Source organism: Perca flavescens, chromosome 18, assembly GCF_004354835.1.
Source record: "Perca flavescens isolate YP-PL-M2 chromosome 18, PFLA_1.0, whole genome shotgun sequence".
NCBI lineage: Eukaryota > Metazoa > Chordata > Actinopteri > Perciformes > Percidae > Perca > Perca flavescens.
The window spans coordinates 22,548,242-22,565,207 of NC_041348.1; the positions used below are offsets into that span (position 1 = coordinate 22,548,242).

Genomic DNA, 16,966 nt, shown 5'->3' on the forward strand with positions numbered 1-16,966 from the left:
AAGGCGCTATATAAATAAAAGTAATTATTATTATTGTAGCTTTAAGTTCAGTTTATCAGTCACGTAGTATTCACAGCCTATCCAAACAATTGTATAAGGGTCTTCTGTGGCTCTGAAGGGAGCTTTCTCAAGTTTGAAGTTACAAAGTTGCATCATGGGAAGTGTAGGACCCAGTGTTTTTGGACTATAGGGAGTAAAAGTCAGGATATATGCACATGTTTTTTCTGTCAATCCCCCCATCTTAACGGAAGTGCAATGCCAAAGTGCTGGAAAACACCTTCCAAGTAAAAGTGCAGTATTAAGTATTATCAGCAATATCAAAAGTATACTCATTCTGCAGAACAATCATCTTAATTTTAATCTGAGAAGTAACTAGGGACTTCAGCTGTGGAAATACATTTAGTGGACTAACAAAGTACATTTTAGAGAAAAAATAAGTAGCATCAAGTGAAAATACTTAAGTACAGTATACTTCCACCATTGATTTTATCCAAAACATGGGGTAGAGTCTAAATATCCTTTAAATCATTTTCAAACATAGGTACATGCTGTGAAAAACAAAACAGTACAAGTAGCAGATACATGTACAAATGGCTTCATTTAATTTTTGTTTCACAAACAATCCAAGAACTTATGAGACAAATGTACAGGAATTATTTGCCATTTTATTTTTTTTCTTCACATTATTGCTTTACAGTAAAATGCATTGATTGGATATGTCCAGTAGGCCTATAGCAAGACAATACATTCATATAAGTTATACAGATGTCCTCAGTTATGTTTTATAATTACTATACATTAAATATATTTTTTAATCAATTATTATTCTTGACAAACAACTCCCACGTCACATTGAGCTCACAGTGCATCAGGTCGCATTCAATCAAGAAATACATACCGGTCCTCTCTTGTGTTCATTTGCCATTTCTAACGTGTTTGTTCTAAAGTGTGTGCGCTTATTTTGTACACAGGATTTCCATACAATCTGGATTTTTGCAGAGATACGACATGTATGGCATTGGAATTCTACTCATTTTTTTCCTCTTTAAAAAAAGTGACTTGGTAACAAAGATGCGAGTTAGACAGCCGGTGAGAACGTACGCTGTGTGGCAAGATGAGGACAAAAAAGAGGAGCAGTTTTTTTCCTCACCTGTGGGTGTTACCACTCAAAGCTGGCAACCGGGACATGACCACACAGAGCAACAACTAAAATATGAAAAAAAAAAAAAAAACACTGCACATTCTGAATCAACTCAAGTACAGTACAGATGTGCCTTCCCCACAAAAAGCATCAAAAAAGTAGGTCCTGTATGTTCAGAATACCCACTGAAAGGGTTGAGGGGGAGAAAGGGTGGTGTACAAGCAGTTAGTAGGTGTGTGGATACGTCTGTAGGCCCTGTGTGGTCACCTCTGTCCAGTAAACAAACTCATTTGAACCCTGATAGAGTAGCAGCTTAAGGATGTCCAACTTTTTTTTTTTTTCTTTTTTTTTTAAATTCCTTAAAGTCTGTTCTCATCCAGGTTCTTTAAAAAGTGACAACGTCCCAGGACGGCGGAGGAAAACTATCCGTCCATGCAGTCCCTGCTGCCCCTCTGCTCCTTCTGCTTGGGTTGGTGGAGAGTTAATGCCCTTGTGCAAGAGGGGAACTCGAGTGCAGAAAGAGGAAAAACGGGAGGAGAGAGTTCCCTCAAAGCCACTGTTCCAGAAACCATCCATCCTTTGGGCTCAGTTTATTGGCTGTCACAAACACACACACCTGTGAGCTCACACATCAAGTACTAGACAAACCGACGTCACATCTCCACGGGATACCCCGTCTTTATATGGCAACCTTGCAGGGGCCTTCTGTCACATAGAATTCTTCAAATTGAGATTGCATATACAAGTGCCTGCTGCCAACTGTCTGGCAGAGGAATATTTTCAACACTCCGCACACGCTTTTTAGTCTCTGCACCTCACTTACGGACTCCTCACAGGCATTTTTGCATGATGTCAAAATGTCTGGATTGCAGTGGTGCTCGTAGCTGCCGATTTTTGTAAAGTGGGTCGGGCGGTGTCCATGGAGACGCCCAGAAGCCCTCAGCCTTTTTGCTGCGCTGTGGAGGAGCTGCGTTTAATGTCCCAGCATGCACTGCAGACAGAGGCGGCTGTGCTCATGGTGTTAAGAGTTTCCAGTCTGTCGAGAGTTGAAAGCCCAGTGTGGGAAACGTAGCGTGGGCCCATACACACACACACACACACACACACACACACACACACACACACACACACACAGAGAGAAAATACACACGCATAGAAGGAAGCACTAGTTGATTTAGAATGAGAGGACGGCCATTAAAGTGCAATATCTACATGTAACTCAAAATCAAGAGACCACCACCATCTCCTGGAGTTGTCCATCTCCGAGTTTCCCTGATGTGGTTGGCAACCCCGTCCTGGGTAGAGGGGCTGCGGTACCCCCTACTGGCCAGAGGGTGTTATAGCAGACAGTCAGTGTTGATAACCGTCTGGTTGCATTTGTTTTAAAACGACCTCCATGCTGCTGCTGTCTCAAGATGACAACAAGTCACCTGACGATGACAAAAATCCAATGCATCCCAGAGATCGGGAGACAGGTTTTTTTCTGAAGTTGTGCAGAGGGAAAAGTGGACTGACCCATCGCTGAATGAACATAATGCTGGGGGGTGGGTGGGGAGTCTGCCAGCACCAGCCAGATACCTCTCTGAGTGGTCAAATCTCCTTACAGCACAAAGCAAGAAAAGCATTTCCATGTGCAATTGGTTTCAGTGAAAAACAGGCAATGTCCTATATTTGCAACAAGCTCTCCTCCTCATTTCATACTAGACAAAACCTTGGTTTGAAAAAAGTAAATACAAAAAAAAAAAAAAAAAAAAAAAGTGTTTACAAGTTTATATTGTGCAGTGTTGCATATGCATAACACCCTCAGAGTCATCTGATCTGGACGGTGATACATCTTGACATAAAGTGTCCCGACAAAACGTCTTCTTTTTTTTTTTTTTTTAGAAAAAGCAGATTTGATCAAGCAGATGAGGGTTGAGAATTGTTGCGTAGGGTGACTGAAGTGAAGCGCTAACAGTATCTGCTCCCTGATGCCAAAGGCCATGCCAGGGGAGTCGGTCCAGACTGGAGGAGGGGAGCTGCCAAGGACAAGGCCCTCCTCCATGGGGTCGAGAGGGAAAAAGGAGTGCATTTTTTTTATCTTTGGGTGCTGGGGTAACTGTAATTCTTTTAGGAATAAGTTCAAAGGGAGTCATCTCTATGTGATGGTTTTGGTTAGAATCAAAGGGTGTTTTCTTCTTCTTTACAGACACTGGTTTGGTTTGTGGAAAGGCTTTGGAAATGATGTGTGGAAATCTACAGTGTGAAAACAGTGAAAATACACACCAACTATCAACAGGGGCACTTATGATTTTGGAGATCCCCGACATCTAAAAGGCATGCTAGATGGGTAGAAAGTTAACAGGCGCACAGAGGAACTAAAGACTTTACTGCAATAACAGGCAATGCCCGAAATAATGGGAATTAAGGACCGGCACTGTGTGACAAGAGGACAAATTAGAGACATAGAATGGAGCCCACTCTTAGTGTGTGTACTGCCTCTTGAGGAAATTAAGCTCATTTTTGGGACTAAAAGGATTACAAGAAAGAGCACAAGAGAGAAGAAGAGAAAAAAAAAAGTCTGCAGATAGGTCCAGTATTATTGAAAAAGAAAAAAATAGAAAAAAAAGATACGATTTTGGGGTTGCTATTGGAGCGTTGAGGTTTTGGTATCCGAGCCATGCTGCTGTGCTTTACTCCTCCATGCACATGGGCAGGTTGACGAAGGTGAATACGTTGTATTCAATCATGACGGAAAAGCAGAGGAAGATGGCGTACAACACCAGGACGTACACGCCCAGCTTCACGTCCAGCCTCCATTTATTCAGGTGGATCCCCAGCACCTGCGCACAAGCGCGCGCACGCACACACACACACACACACACACACACACATCAGAGTGACTTTGCAGGCTCTGCTATGCTCCAACTTAAGTTGCATTACCAGAGGATCATTTACAACACTGATTTTTAACATTTTGATGAACCAATCACAATTGGCTCAGTCACTATTGCATAGCAGTGCATCAGTTAGCGATGAGAGTAGCCAAACAGGGATGCTATTTATAGATTATTTCTATATGTGCTTATGTATTTTTGACTTTTAAAAACGTACCGTAACCAGGTTATCTTCCTCGGAGTCATCAACACGTTTGACCAGTGTAGAGTAAAAACATCATTAGCTATTGCTTACCGTAAGGGCCACAGAGCCCAGCAGCAGCACCACAGAGTACACCAGGCCCCGACTGTTAATCATCACCTGCAACACACAACACAGAGGCATCAACAATTCACCAGCAGCTCTTCAACCTTTTCATTCAACATCAGAGGTTTTTGGTTGTTCTACGCACTCGCACGGCAATGTCTGAGTTCTTGTAAAGTAAACGAGCTCCTTACCTCTGATCCATAGCTCACACACATGGTCTGTATCGCCCAGGGAACCCCGAGTCCCACGAGAATATCAAACACATTACTGCCAATAGTGTTGGACACCGCCATGTCTCCCAAACCTGCAACAAAACCAATGAACGTTTTTCGTCGCGACCTTAAGGTCAAATAAACCTTTTTCTTTCCAATTGAAGGTTTTGCTGTTCTGTACTTTCTGATATTTACAAGGGCCCTAACCTTATTCAGCTGCAGGTAGTGACGCAGGGCTACACTGTAATATACACTGTCTTTAAACAACTCAACACAATTATCTCGTTTCTGAGCTTAATTGCTACTTGTTCAAATCTTATCTTATGGATGTAGCAGACAAACTCATTTCTGGACACTACTCTTAAGTATGTGACTTGTAAATACTAAACAAGTTTGAGCAATTATAGCTCCAATTGCATATTAACTCCAACTGCATGTAGATTGCTTACAATAATTCCAATTTCTGTCTACGCACTAAAAAACAACAACCACAAAAGTCCTGGTGGACTAGGGATATAAAATGATTAACGCGCAACATCAACATCTGGCTGTCCACTGTATAATAAATCAATCTAAAAATGGTTCAGAAGGAAAGGTATACCTTGCCGAGCCACAATGAGACTGGCTATGCAGTCTGGGACGCTGGTGCCTGCTGCCAGGAAAGTGATGCCCATGATGACATCTGGGATTCCAAGAGTGAACCCGATTACAGTCACCTGAGAGAAATGTAATGAGAGTCAGGGCTCAAAAATAGCCTTCTCTGTTTGAGAAAAAGCATGTGAACCTTAACACCAAATGTCCATTGTTAATGCTCCCTTACTTAGCTGCAAATGTCAAACACCACATCTAATGCAGTTAGATCCACCACGTTGTCAGTGATGATCAGATTACACAATGATGGGACTAATTTGACAGCAACACTACTATATATTTATGTGAATCCAGTTCCCTTGCACCTGGGCCAATTCATTTTTAATTAGAAAGCATTCAATTTAGAGAGCAATACAATTTTGCAGAAGGCATTTAAAGTGTCAACCTTTACAATAAATTGTCAGGAAGTGGAAAACAATGTCCATCGCAATAATCTAGCCCTTGATGAAGATTTAAATTTTTTTCCTTCTTCTTTTGTCCACCAACAGTTCAAACCCCAAAGATATTCAATTTACAACACATTTCAGCACTAATAGACTCAGTAAAAGTAGTGTCCTGGCAAATGCCTCACTCTGAAAATCTATAAAGTTCTTGCCTTCCACACAAACATTACACTCACCATCCAGACCATCAAGTAGGAGAAGACTGCAATCCAGACAGTGGAAAGGATGAAGGAGGCCATGAAGAATTTCTCCCAGCGAGGCTTGGCACAGTTGGGGACGGTAAAGAACAGTAACAGGAGAAGAGGCCACGATATCAGCCACTTCAACTTGCTTCCAATTCCCTCTGCAGCAGGAATACAGCACGTGCAATTAGCACAAGAGATTAGCATACAAATCGGTATCGCCCCTATGATAAGTACAAAATGCTATCATCTTAAAAAGGTTTCCAGACGTGGGTTTTTCAAAACACACTATGTTGTAATTTTCATAATTACTGTCAACAAATGTTATGATCACAATGAACCGTAGCCTCTTTCTGATGTCAGTGGCAGTGTTCAGATCACATTTCCCACAAACCTCACTTTAAAAAGTATAATTGAATCTGGTTTCCCCCTCATCGATTATGTGAATCTATTCTTTCCAGCAACTGGACTGCTAATGTCTTTCTAAGCAGACATATGGTCCTCTGTCTTTTGTAAGTGCCAACAACATACACATTCTTCTTACATTTATTTTTTATGAAGCCACTGACTAATTTGATTGAGGACATTAATATCTACTGAAGCAGAAAGTTATGCATTGCTTATTTAAAAAAAAAAAAAAGCAGTACAGGAGGACATAAAATTGATTTATAAATGTGTGAAATGTCAAAGGATATACACAAAAAAAATATTTATATATCCTTTTTACCCTCTAAAGAATCCATCCATGTCTGCCAAATTACACACGTTCATCGAGTAAATACATGAATCACATACTTGGAACATGAAACGGCGAGATTGTATCGTTTTCCGGCGCCTCGGTGGGTTTGTCCTCTGGCACGTTTCCATTCTCGATTTCTACCTTCCCGTCAATCACTTGTGTCTCCACTCCATTGGCAGCTTGGACCAACTTCTGGCGCTTTCAGAAAAAAGAAACTAAGTCTAAGAGCACATGAGCAGACACGCTGCTACCCGGACTGCTGCGCTACCGCAATATCTCTTATGCATTTTTGTTTCTGTGGTCATAAATGAAAAACACAAATGCATGTACACAGTGGGAGTGAGATAAGGAGACCCTTTGGTCTTTGGAACTAAATTCAGATAAAACAAAAGCTGAAAAAATAGTATACCCTCAAAAGAAACTCTTTACATTAAGCAATAGCAGCTGAATCCTACTACTCGGGCAACAACGCCCAGCTGTACCTCTGTAATGATGAGGCGACTGGCCATACGCAAACGGGTCTTGGGTCCAAAATGGCTGGTGACCATGACACGGAGGCCAGCTTCTGGAAACCTGAACTTCGAAGGGCTGTCGTTCATGATCTCGTCCACCATCACCACTGATCCACGGCTGTAAGCCTTGGTGGGCTTGACTGAGGGGCGAAGGGATATAATACAAATATAAAAAGTAAAACTAGTAATTGAATGAATGAACAAACTGCATCAACCTACCAGGCATGCGCGCACACTTCATTCATTTTATTTGTTTCATTCAAGTGCATGTACTTAATACCTTAACAGGAAACTGTTCTTGAAAAATTGCACCCTTTTGGAGCATCCTAAAGTGCAAATTAAAAAACTTAAGACTAATTAAAACTTAAGAGTCATCGAGAGATACTATACATGTGTGTAGTGTCATTTTGTAGCCTGTAGCATAACAGTAAACTAACGAGATTTTTATGTCAACACGCACCATTCCCATTGCCCTAAAAATCCCGATGTGAGCCGAGTGTGGGAAGTTACCTCCAATGATTACACAAATCAAAACTTCAGAGCAACAACGTCCCCTACAAGATGGAGCGATTTCTAAAGCTCAAAAAATCATTCCTCCTTTCGCTCCACTCCCTCATCTTATCTAAAGCGACCTAGAAATTTTGTGCCTTCATGTTGCTTGTTGCCTCAACAGAGATGAGGAAAGGGATTCTTGGTAGTATGTTTTTTGTCATCTTTCCAGGAAACTAATTGTAAGGGATCATCATATTCAGGATTGGACCATTATAATTCCTGTCTCTTCCATCTTGTAAAATAGTGAGTTCGGTTCAAATTGGCTGCAAATAGGACGACTTAGAGCATGTAATATGTCATCTATGTCTATCATCTATCTAAAACCCTGTATCGCCAAAATGTCAACTTTTCATGGGTGAGCTCATTGTGACGATGCAGTTTTACGCTAATCTTATGGGTTTGTAAGTAGTTTAGTTAGCAAAAAGACCTAGAAGAATGTTCTCAACCCATAAATGAACACTATATTTGGTTGATATGTTATACGTGGTTTTCTGGACAGTAGCGATGTGAACAGTAGTTAAGACTACATAAACCTGCATATATACACATAAGACTGCAGATCTGCCATTAAAAAAAACAACTTTTGGCTAGTACTTTTTTTGTGCTTGAGCAAATTCAGTTACGATGGGACTAATTAATCTACTACTATGTCAAAACTAGATGATTTTTGATTAACGGTCCCTAATGATTTCTTCCTTCTTTTACTTCATTCTATCCTCATATCATGAAGGAAAAGAGGAGTTTTAAATCCTTGGGATCCCCCCAATGGACCAACTTTGAACCCTTTCCCTCCCTCATATCCCGAGGTATAAAACATGAGTTAACTTTGAGTGTGGTTACTGACATCACTGGATTTTTGGTTACTGAACTTCAAATAGCTTTCGCAAAATTGCCTGCTGCAGCATATTCTCTACCAGTAGAGAATATTTATGGGCCGACCAGGATTGATTTCAAAATGACGTGAAAGATGTAACCTCTGGCATCTTTGAGCTGACTATCTCAAACTGTTATGCAGGTGTCTGACATTAAACACACGGCCAAATTATTACAATTTGTGCTTAATAATAAATATCTTTTAATGTTTTTTTTTGGCGACCTATAACTCCTCGTTTGCGCTGTACTCACAGTTAGCTATAAGATGCAGTGTATGGGGAATAAAAAAAGTTCTACAGTACACTTATTAGTTTAACTCTGCCTTAATTTGACTTATTATGCATGGAAGAACACACATAAATTAACTGTGTAAACAGAGCTGGCATAAACATTTCCTCTTGTGAAATTCATTACCACTTCAGGAGTGAGTGGGTCTATGCCCCAGAGACCGGCAGAAGAAAAGTAGTATGCAAGCACAAAGTTTTGGCACACAGCAGTACAACACTGTTGACAGTAAGCAAGAATAAGTTTAGTAAGGCTAAACAGACAGGCATGTTAACACTGATGCAGCCAAAGTGGGAAGTGTTAAATCTCTTAGAGGGGTTAAATGTCACTGATTAGATGCTTCTGAAAGGTCAAAGGCAGTAAAGGAAGAAGTGGAGAACAGTGGCTATGAGGAAATATCACCCAAATATGACATTAAAGATGTTATTTTGAAAAGGCAAATTTTTCCAGTAGTTTTTTTTAATTAAGTTTGAAACCCAAGACAACAAAGTCCCCTGACATCAAACTGCATTACCGAAGGAAGATTAAAGAAGATCTTCATTATGCTGTTCCCATTTTTAACAAGAGCATTTCATTTAGCTCCCCCTTGTATGCTCAGATAAGCTTGCTTATCACCCAGGAAAGGACTTAGCTGGGAGAGAAAATTAATGGAGGAACATATAGATCTTTCCACAGGAAAAAGAAAAAAGGGCTGAAATTTGACAAAACCGTCTCCCTTCGGGTAGTGCAGTTCATGAGGTCAAAGGACTGAAGGTTTCTTGACCTTTGGAAGACATTCCAAAGTGTGGTTCTAAAGAATCATGGTTGAAAGATTTTGACACTTTGGGAAAATGTGTTTATTTGCTTTTTTGCAAAGAGTTGAAGATTAATACCACTCTCATGTGTCTTCGCTAAATATAAAGCAGCCAGCAGATGGTTAGCTTAGCATACTGTCGCATAAGAAGAAACAGGGGAACAGGGGAAAACTGCCAGCCTGGCTCAGTCTAAAGGTGCCCAAATCTGCCTACAAGCACAGCAGCCGGTTAGCTTAGCATAGCATTAAGACTAGGAGAAAAAGCTAGCATGGCTCTCATCGAAGGTAACAAAATCCCTTTACCAGCAGCTCAAAAGCTCACAAATTAACTCCTCCTGTCGATTGTTATAATCGTACAAAAACTGAAGTGTACAAACAATAACTTTTGTGCCGGGCAAATTAGCATATTTCCCAAAATGTCAAGCTATTGCTTTGAGTAAATTTCAGCAGAATACAGTATAATATGAGAAAATTCAAGTTAGTTCAGCAGAAAAGAGCAAAGGTTAGAGCCACAGACCCTCTAATAGAAGGAAATAACCACAATCTTCCAGAGAATCAATTTAAATCGTCTAATATATTTCCATTTCATCATCTGATTCATTTCCTGGCAGAAAATAGTCTTGGGTACCCAGCCTGTCTGATTAACCTTACCTGATGAGAGTAGAGGTGATGACGGATCGTCATCCCAAACATAGTCATAACTAGTATTACCGTCCTCCATCTCACTGCTGGCCGCAGCGTTACCATTGGCCACGTTCTTTTTCGACTTCGACCCCATGAAAAATCTCTGCATGCTGGTGTTGAATCTAGTAAACAGATGGAACATAATCCCTAAATTAGAGATACTGAAATAATTTAGCCCAGAGTCCAAAAGGGAAAGAAATAAACAAGACAAAGCATACTAAAGTGTCAAGATTCCCATTTGCAAATAGGGTTTATGAGCTTCAGATGAAAGGCTGCAAACAAGAAATATATAGTATGTATTAATTAGCCAAAATAACATGTTTACTCTCCATACTTCTATAGAATCAATTTACAGTTAAGGTAGCCTACTTTCTAAAAACCAGCACCAGCACTCTACATAAAACAATTGCTGAATATGCCGTTCTGCGTTAGAATGGAAAAGAAGGAAAAAGGGTTTCCACAAGCCAATCAAGGCTTTCATAAGACCATTTGAGTGCCATTACATAAAATGGATCACAAGTACTCAACACAATGCTGCTCCCTTTGATCCAAATGTGTGCAAATAACACTGGCAACATCACAAGAGCTGCTCTGTCCTTTTTGGAGGTTCTACACCTTTAAAAGCTAACATTCAAAACTAAAAATGTCTTGTTTTTTTATGATTTGCAAGCAATAATTCAGTGCCATTAACTTAATTCTACATTTTATTTTACGTTTTTTAAGTTTTCCTTATCTGAATTGAGGGTTTAAGGATAGTTGTTGCTATATTTGTACAGATTGTAAAGTATGGAGCCCAATGGATGTAAAAGATAATACATATAAATACGTAAGTAAGTGTACAAACAAATACAGAGCTTTATATTTTGAATGTTATAGCTTCAACTAACAATGAATGTTGCTGTTCTGCAGCATCACAGTATAAACAGAGGCTATGACATTTTACCTGCCAAGCAAATACTAACAAAGTTAGCTAGCTAATGTCATTTAGAAGTTTTTAGTTTAGCTTGAAAAAAGACATTTTCTATTGGTGGTCCTTGATGAAGACAAGTTACATGCAATTGAAGGTGGAGATAATGTTATGAAGATAAAAGCAGGGTGTCTGTTTCTAATAAGGCTACATTTTGTCAGTTTTGGGCCCAAATGTTCAATTTAAGATTCAAAAGCATTAGAGATTTTATTTATTTATTTTTTACATTTTGTGTCATTGCATTTCTCACTAGGTTGTCATTTGTTTTCACAATTGGCAGTATGTGTGCTATTTGAGCAGCAAAATAAATAAATAGAAACCACAGCCAAGTCCTGGAAGGTCACCTCAGTGCAAGGCTATATAAATCCCACTTTACTCCATTTTGACGATAACAGCCAAAATGGTCAGCGGATATTTTTGGGAGAGGGGAGACATATGACAGCACATCCTACAGTAAGCACTTTTTTCCTCCAAATGAGAAAGGAGGAGTGATCCGATTAAGCCTGTGCTCTTAGCCACTGCAGAGGAGAAAGATTAAACTCTTATGGCAGGGAGAGAGCAAGCTGCTGCTGAGTGTAGAACAGATTACCAGCTGGACAGAGACAGCGGCACAGGACGACGTGGGTTGGCATTATGCAGTTATGACTATAAAAAAACACAAATATGGCATATTAGATGGAGTCTGTATTTTATGCAAACAGACATCTCATCCAAGCTGAAAGGTGACAGAAGACGAGACATTTTCGGGGCAGATTGTGATCAAATGTTTCGTACCCCAGACAATTGACTACAAAGAAACCCACTCTGATCCTTCTATAATTCAAACAAAAGGCTCAAATACAATAGATTCCAGCAGGGCTGTTCAGAGGGGGAGGAGGGGGAGGGAGTGTCTACAAGGGTGCATAAGCATGTATTGCACCCTCAGTTGAAATTTGAATTAGAAAATGCCAAGCACATAGTGGTATGTCTAAACGCACTGCGTGGTAGAGCTGAAGATCTTTGCCCAAACCCGACGGGACCTGTCCTGACGGGTTCGGTCTTAATTTCTATCATCTTACTCGGACTCGAGCCTGGCTTGGGCTTGCGCTCCGGGTTGCACGGTAAATGAGCAGTCAGGTGACACATTTCAATTAGCGCAAAAATGGATGCTGAGGTGGTGAAACGGAGGTTGGCCTCTGGCGATTACGTTTTGGTTGCACCGGCAAAGAAAGCAAAGTCTGAGGTGTGGAAAACCTTTGACCATGTGCATAATGAGAATAATGAGCCAGTGTATAAAGGACTCTTGACAAAAGGCAAAATAGCTGTGTGCGTGCGTGCATTTGAATGGGCTGTAAACGGGTTTGGGCTTTTAAAAAGCTGTCAATCAAAATTTACTTGTCGGGCTCGGGACGAATTCTGTCAGGCTCGGGCCTTGTCGGGCCTAACTTTTAAGGCCTGATTACAGCTCTACTGTGTGGGTATCTCCATGCGCACCTTCTATTTTAGTTAATGTGTGAGCAGCAGCACATAGGGCAAAAGGGCTGTGTAAAGGTGAATATAGACCGTGGGGAATGGCTCTGGTGCAACTTTTCTCAGAGGCTGTGGAACATATTAGTCCTGCTGTCTGTAGATGCTGCAGGTATTTCATAAACTGTAGGAGAATCCTTTCATACAGTATGAAGCAGATGTGGTCAGGCATTTTATCATATCATCATAAAATAATGTTAAAAAAAATTGAAAACCCGCAGGATTGCAGACCAGGCGCGAAGCCCTAGAGTAAAGCTAGCATGGCTCTGTATGAAGGTAACAAAATCCCTCTACCAGCACCTCAAAAACGTAAGGAATTAACTTCGCCTGTCGTTTGTTAAATTTGTACAAAAACTGAAGTGCAAAAACAATAACTTGTGCATTCACAGCTGTTATGTGCCAGATGATTTCTTATCTGGTTATCTGTAACGTTTGGAGCAAGGAAGCACATTACTTTGCAACAGTTATGGATTCAAGCATGTATATATACGTAATAAAATACATCTGAAATTATTTATGAAATGATCTGATTTAGAATTATTTATCTAAAATTAAACCACTAAACACAAGAAATTGTCAAGATGAGGAAGAGTATATATATATATATATATATATCATGCCGTTTAGGAAATTATATATATATATATATGTAAAGTTTGAATATATTGAATGAAAGTCTGAATATATTGACTGAAAGTTGAAATGGAATCTGACATCATGGTCTGCCGCCATCTTGTGTTTTCATTGTGATTAATCCTAACCCAAGTGTGACACTATGAGCAACTCTGCAAGAAATCTAGTGTCAGCAATTATAAGCAATGAAGAGATTATTAACACACTGGCGAATGCATGTATTGGCCAAAACACTAGTAACGGTAACCGTATCCAGTACCGTTGTCCCAATGAAGTTTATTCACTTTTTCATCATGTAAGACCGAATGAAAGGAACCTCTTTGGTCAGGCAGGTCCCTTTCATCAGGCTCACTCAACATGCCTTTCATTCAATACATTCTGACATTCATTCAATATATACAAAGTTCATTCAATATATACAGACTTTCATCCAATATATTCAGACATTCATTCAATATATTCAATGTTCATTCAATATATTCAGACTTTTATTCAATATATTCAGACTTTCAATATTCAAAGTTCATTAAATATATTCAGACTTTTATTCAATATATTCAGACTTTTATTCAATATATTCAGACATTCATTCAATATATTCAAGGTTCACATATAAATAATAATTTCCTAAACGGCATGCCATATTTTATTTATAGATAGATAGATAGATAGATAGATAGATCGATAGATAGATAGATAGATAGATAAATATTGAAAAACATTAATTTTCAAATATAATAGTCAAAGACCCACAAATGAGAAAATGTAAAATTGTATCCGAACTGTGTGAAATTGCATCATAAAAATCTTTCCACCAGAAGGCTCTTGAGCTGAATCTTCTGGGTAAAGGGAAATTAATGAGACACTCCCTTCCAGCTGGAAACCCACCCTTCTCTTGTGAAACTACTGAGTGCACTCATTATGGTTCTACTTATCAGCCCACAGGTGAAGTGCATTAGTGGGCCGCAGTTTAAGCATCTCTCCCCACGCACTCAGGTTGTTGCAGCGGTAGTGTGTTATCAGTCAGCTTGACTGATTAATCAAACAAAAAGATTTAAAAATGAGCAGAACTCACTTCATGACAAGGATGTATCCAGCATACATGACCACCAGTATCAAACTCTCCCACCTGATGAGGAAAACAAATACAGGATGAATGATAAAGTGACAATGAATTCAAGTAACCACACACACCTTAGGAAAAAAAAATGGAATATCCAGGATCTTTTAGCTTAGATGAATATTTTCAGGTCTTCTAGCTACCTGCTACAACCATTATTCAGTTTTACTACAAGTGAAATCAATTAAGTTAGAAAACCTGGAATTTAAAAACTTTAGAATGAGACTAAGCAACTTTTGCTGAACAACCACTGGCGCCACAAGTAATGATTATAGGATAAAAGTAGTTTTGTATACACTATCAATTGTAGTGTAACGTAAAATCAGTAATGTCACTTACTGCAATATTTATCTAAAGTTTGCTAACATTAGCCACTATAAGCTAATCGTCATACCAGACCAGGTAAGGCTGCAGCAGCAAAATCATTGAGTGTGTAGGATTAATTAAAAGGTGTTTTATTGGTTATGAATTTAGCTTTACAATCAGAGGTGCAAATTGCGTATTACTTCTTTCAAAGGTTACATATTGTTTTAAAATGTGGACACATGTAAAGGTTAACTAGATAAATAACTTACCAAACTATCTTGCCGTCGTAGATGAACTGAAAAATTAAGGGAAATATTTCACAACATTAAAAAGGAGAAAATTACAGCTGGTGTTAATTAGTTAATGCATATGGTCCGACTTACCGCAATTAAAGCCAAAACAGACAGGATGTAGTAGAAGGAATCTCTGAAGACTGCCCACCAGGTCAAAATCACCACCTGATTTCACAGGGAAAAGTGCAAAGTCATATTTTAGATATTTTCTTTAACTGCATCTATGTGCAAGAGTTATGTGAAGCATTTTCATTGATACAGATGGTATTAACCAATGCACTTAAGGTTTGATATTTAGTGAGTATTGCTTACTGTAAATAAAAACAGCATTCAAAGTTGGCCTGGCTCAGAGCCAGAAAAAGAGAGAGAAAGCGCAGTGGTCGAGCGAGCTAGATATATAAATGATGAGAGGGAGCGCCCAACAAAGCAGTGAATCAAAAGGAATTAAACGTTATTTTCTGACTGTTTCACAGTGGTTATGTTCTAAGGCACAAATTAAGACACACACAGATTATGAGGAAATGCAGAGCCTCAGTCTGTGTGTACGTGCGTGCGTGCGTTAAACTTGTGCATGGGTATGAGACGCTGAGGGGCAAAGGAGCGGTTGGGAATAAGACCTGGCTGCACAACATGCATGCTTTTATTGGCTGGGGGTTACACACCCACGTGGGGCCCAAAGTCACTTTGCCGACGCCCATAAACGTCCCACACACAGAAAAATAAGAAAATACAGGCAGAGGGCAGGGTCTCTAAAAATGCATACTTCTAGTGATGTTTTTCTACTTGTGGTTTTCTACCTGTTCCGTTCTGAAGTGAGGAACGTACCGTCCCTCCAGTAGCTCTTCTGGTGCTGCTGTTTACTCGTTATCCAGCTGACTAGCATGACAAGCTAGCGTTAGCTCGGTAATAACAGAAATAAAGCAGGGGTGGTATAGTTTGCAAGACTAAAGACACGGTTTTATTCACTCGCCTTTTTTGGCCCATTCATTTTTCAATCTGTTGTCATGTATATATTATGTGCTTTGTCCCATATCAGTTATTGTTGACAAATATAATAGTGTGTGGTGTATAAACGAACTTAACTTGCACTTACTACAATGATGGTAATATTTTAATGAATAAGTGTGTGTGTGTCTGTCTGTTTGTCTGTCTGTATCTGCTATTTGGGTTACTTACCTTTACACAACTATTAACTAAAACAAGTATGTATGTATTGAGTTGATGTAAATTAATGCTTTTTTTATCCGATTCATCGATTAATTGAAAAAAATAATCGACCGATTAATCGATTATTAAAATAATCGTTAGTTGCAGCCCTAATATTATACCTTTGATATGCAAATTTAGCTTAAAGAAGAAACAAAGATGTATGTTCCGTTCACGCCTCAGGAGTTCATTTCTCCATTTATACTAAAACCAGTTCTGAGAAAGCTAACCGATGCAGATGGCTTTGTTTCCCTTAGCAAAAAACTTCTGCCACACATGTGCTGTTCTGCAGTCTATAAATAACAGAATTATGCAGCAAGCCACTCCCTCTTACACACACACACACACACACCTGTCCAGCAAAGATCCCGCAGACACCAATGATGCAAAGGATGTTGAAGACCGCTGAGCCAACGATGGTCCCCACCCCCACATCACCGTGGGTGATGAAGACACCTGCACACAGAGAGAGGCAGCCAATCAGAATCAGCGGTGACACCAACCATCTGGAAATGTCTGAGTGTGTGTGTGTGTGTGTGTGTGTCTACCAATGACAGATGCAAAAAGTTCTGGTGCAGAGCTGCCAGCTGCCATGAAGGTGGCTCCTGCAACATCTTCACTCAGATCTAGTTTCTGCAGAAATAAAGCAAACATGTGTGCTTTACACAGACGAACCAACATTGTG

At 39.6% G+C, this 16,966-nt stretch overlaps 1 protein-coding gene across 2 annotated transcripts in view; it reads right to left on the reverse strand.

Annotated features, from left to right (window-relative positions):
* Positions 1-579: 579 nt before the first annotated feature.
* slc24a4b (solute carrier family 24 member 4b) overlaps positions 580-16,966 on the reverse strand; it is a 37,420-nt gene continuing 21,033 nt past the window's right edge. Inside the window, exons 5-17 of one of the 2 annotated variants that reach the window (XM_028605163.1) lie at positions 16,830-16,914; positions 16,634-16,737; positions 15,166-15,240; positions 15,052-15,077; positions 14,432-14,485; positions 10,278-10,372; positions 7,034-7,203; positions 6,608-6,743; positions 5,807-5,973; positions 5,138-5,252; positions 4,516-4,628; positions 4,313-4,378; positions 580-3,963 (exon numbers count right to left, since the gene is read on the reverse strand). In XM_028605163.1, the coding sequence (XP_028460964.1) occupies positions 3,814-3,963; positions 4,313-4,378; positions 4,516-4,628; positions 5,138-5,252; positions 5,807-5,973; positions 6,608-6,743; positions 7,034-7,203; positions 10,278-10,372; positions 14,432-14,485; positions 15,052-15,077; positions 15,166-15,240; positions 16,634-16,737; positions 16,830-16,914 (1,356 nt within the window). In that variant the 3' untranslated portion in view covers positions 580-3,813. Of the gene's footprint in view, positions 3,964-4,312; positions 4,379-4,515; positions 4,629-5,137; positions 5,253-5,806; positions 5,974-6,607; positions 6,750-7,033; positions 7,204-10,277; positions 10,373-14,431; positions 14,486-15,051; positions 15,078-15,165; positions 15,241-16,633; positions 16,738-16,829; positions 16,915-16,966 lie in introns of both variants that reach the window. The other variant, XM_028605162.1, reaches the window with a different exon arrangement.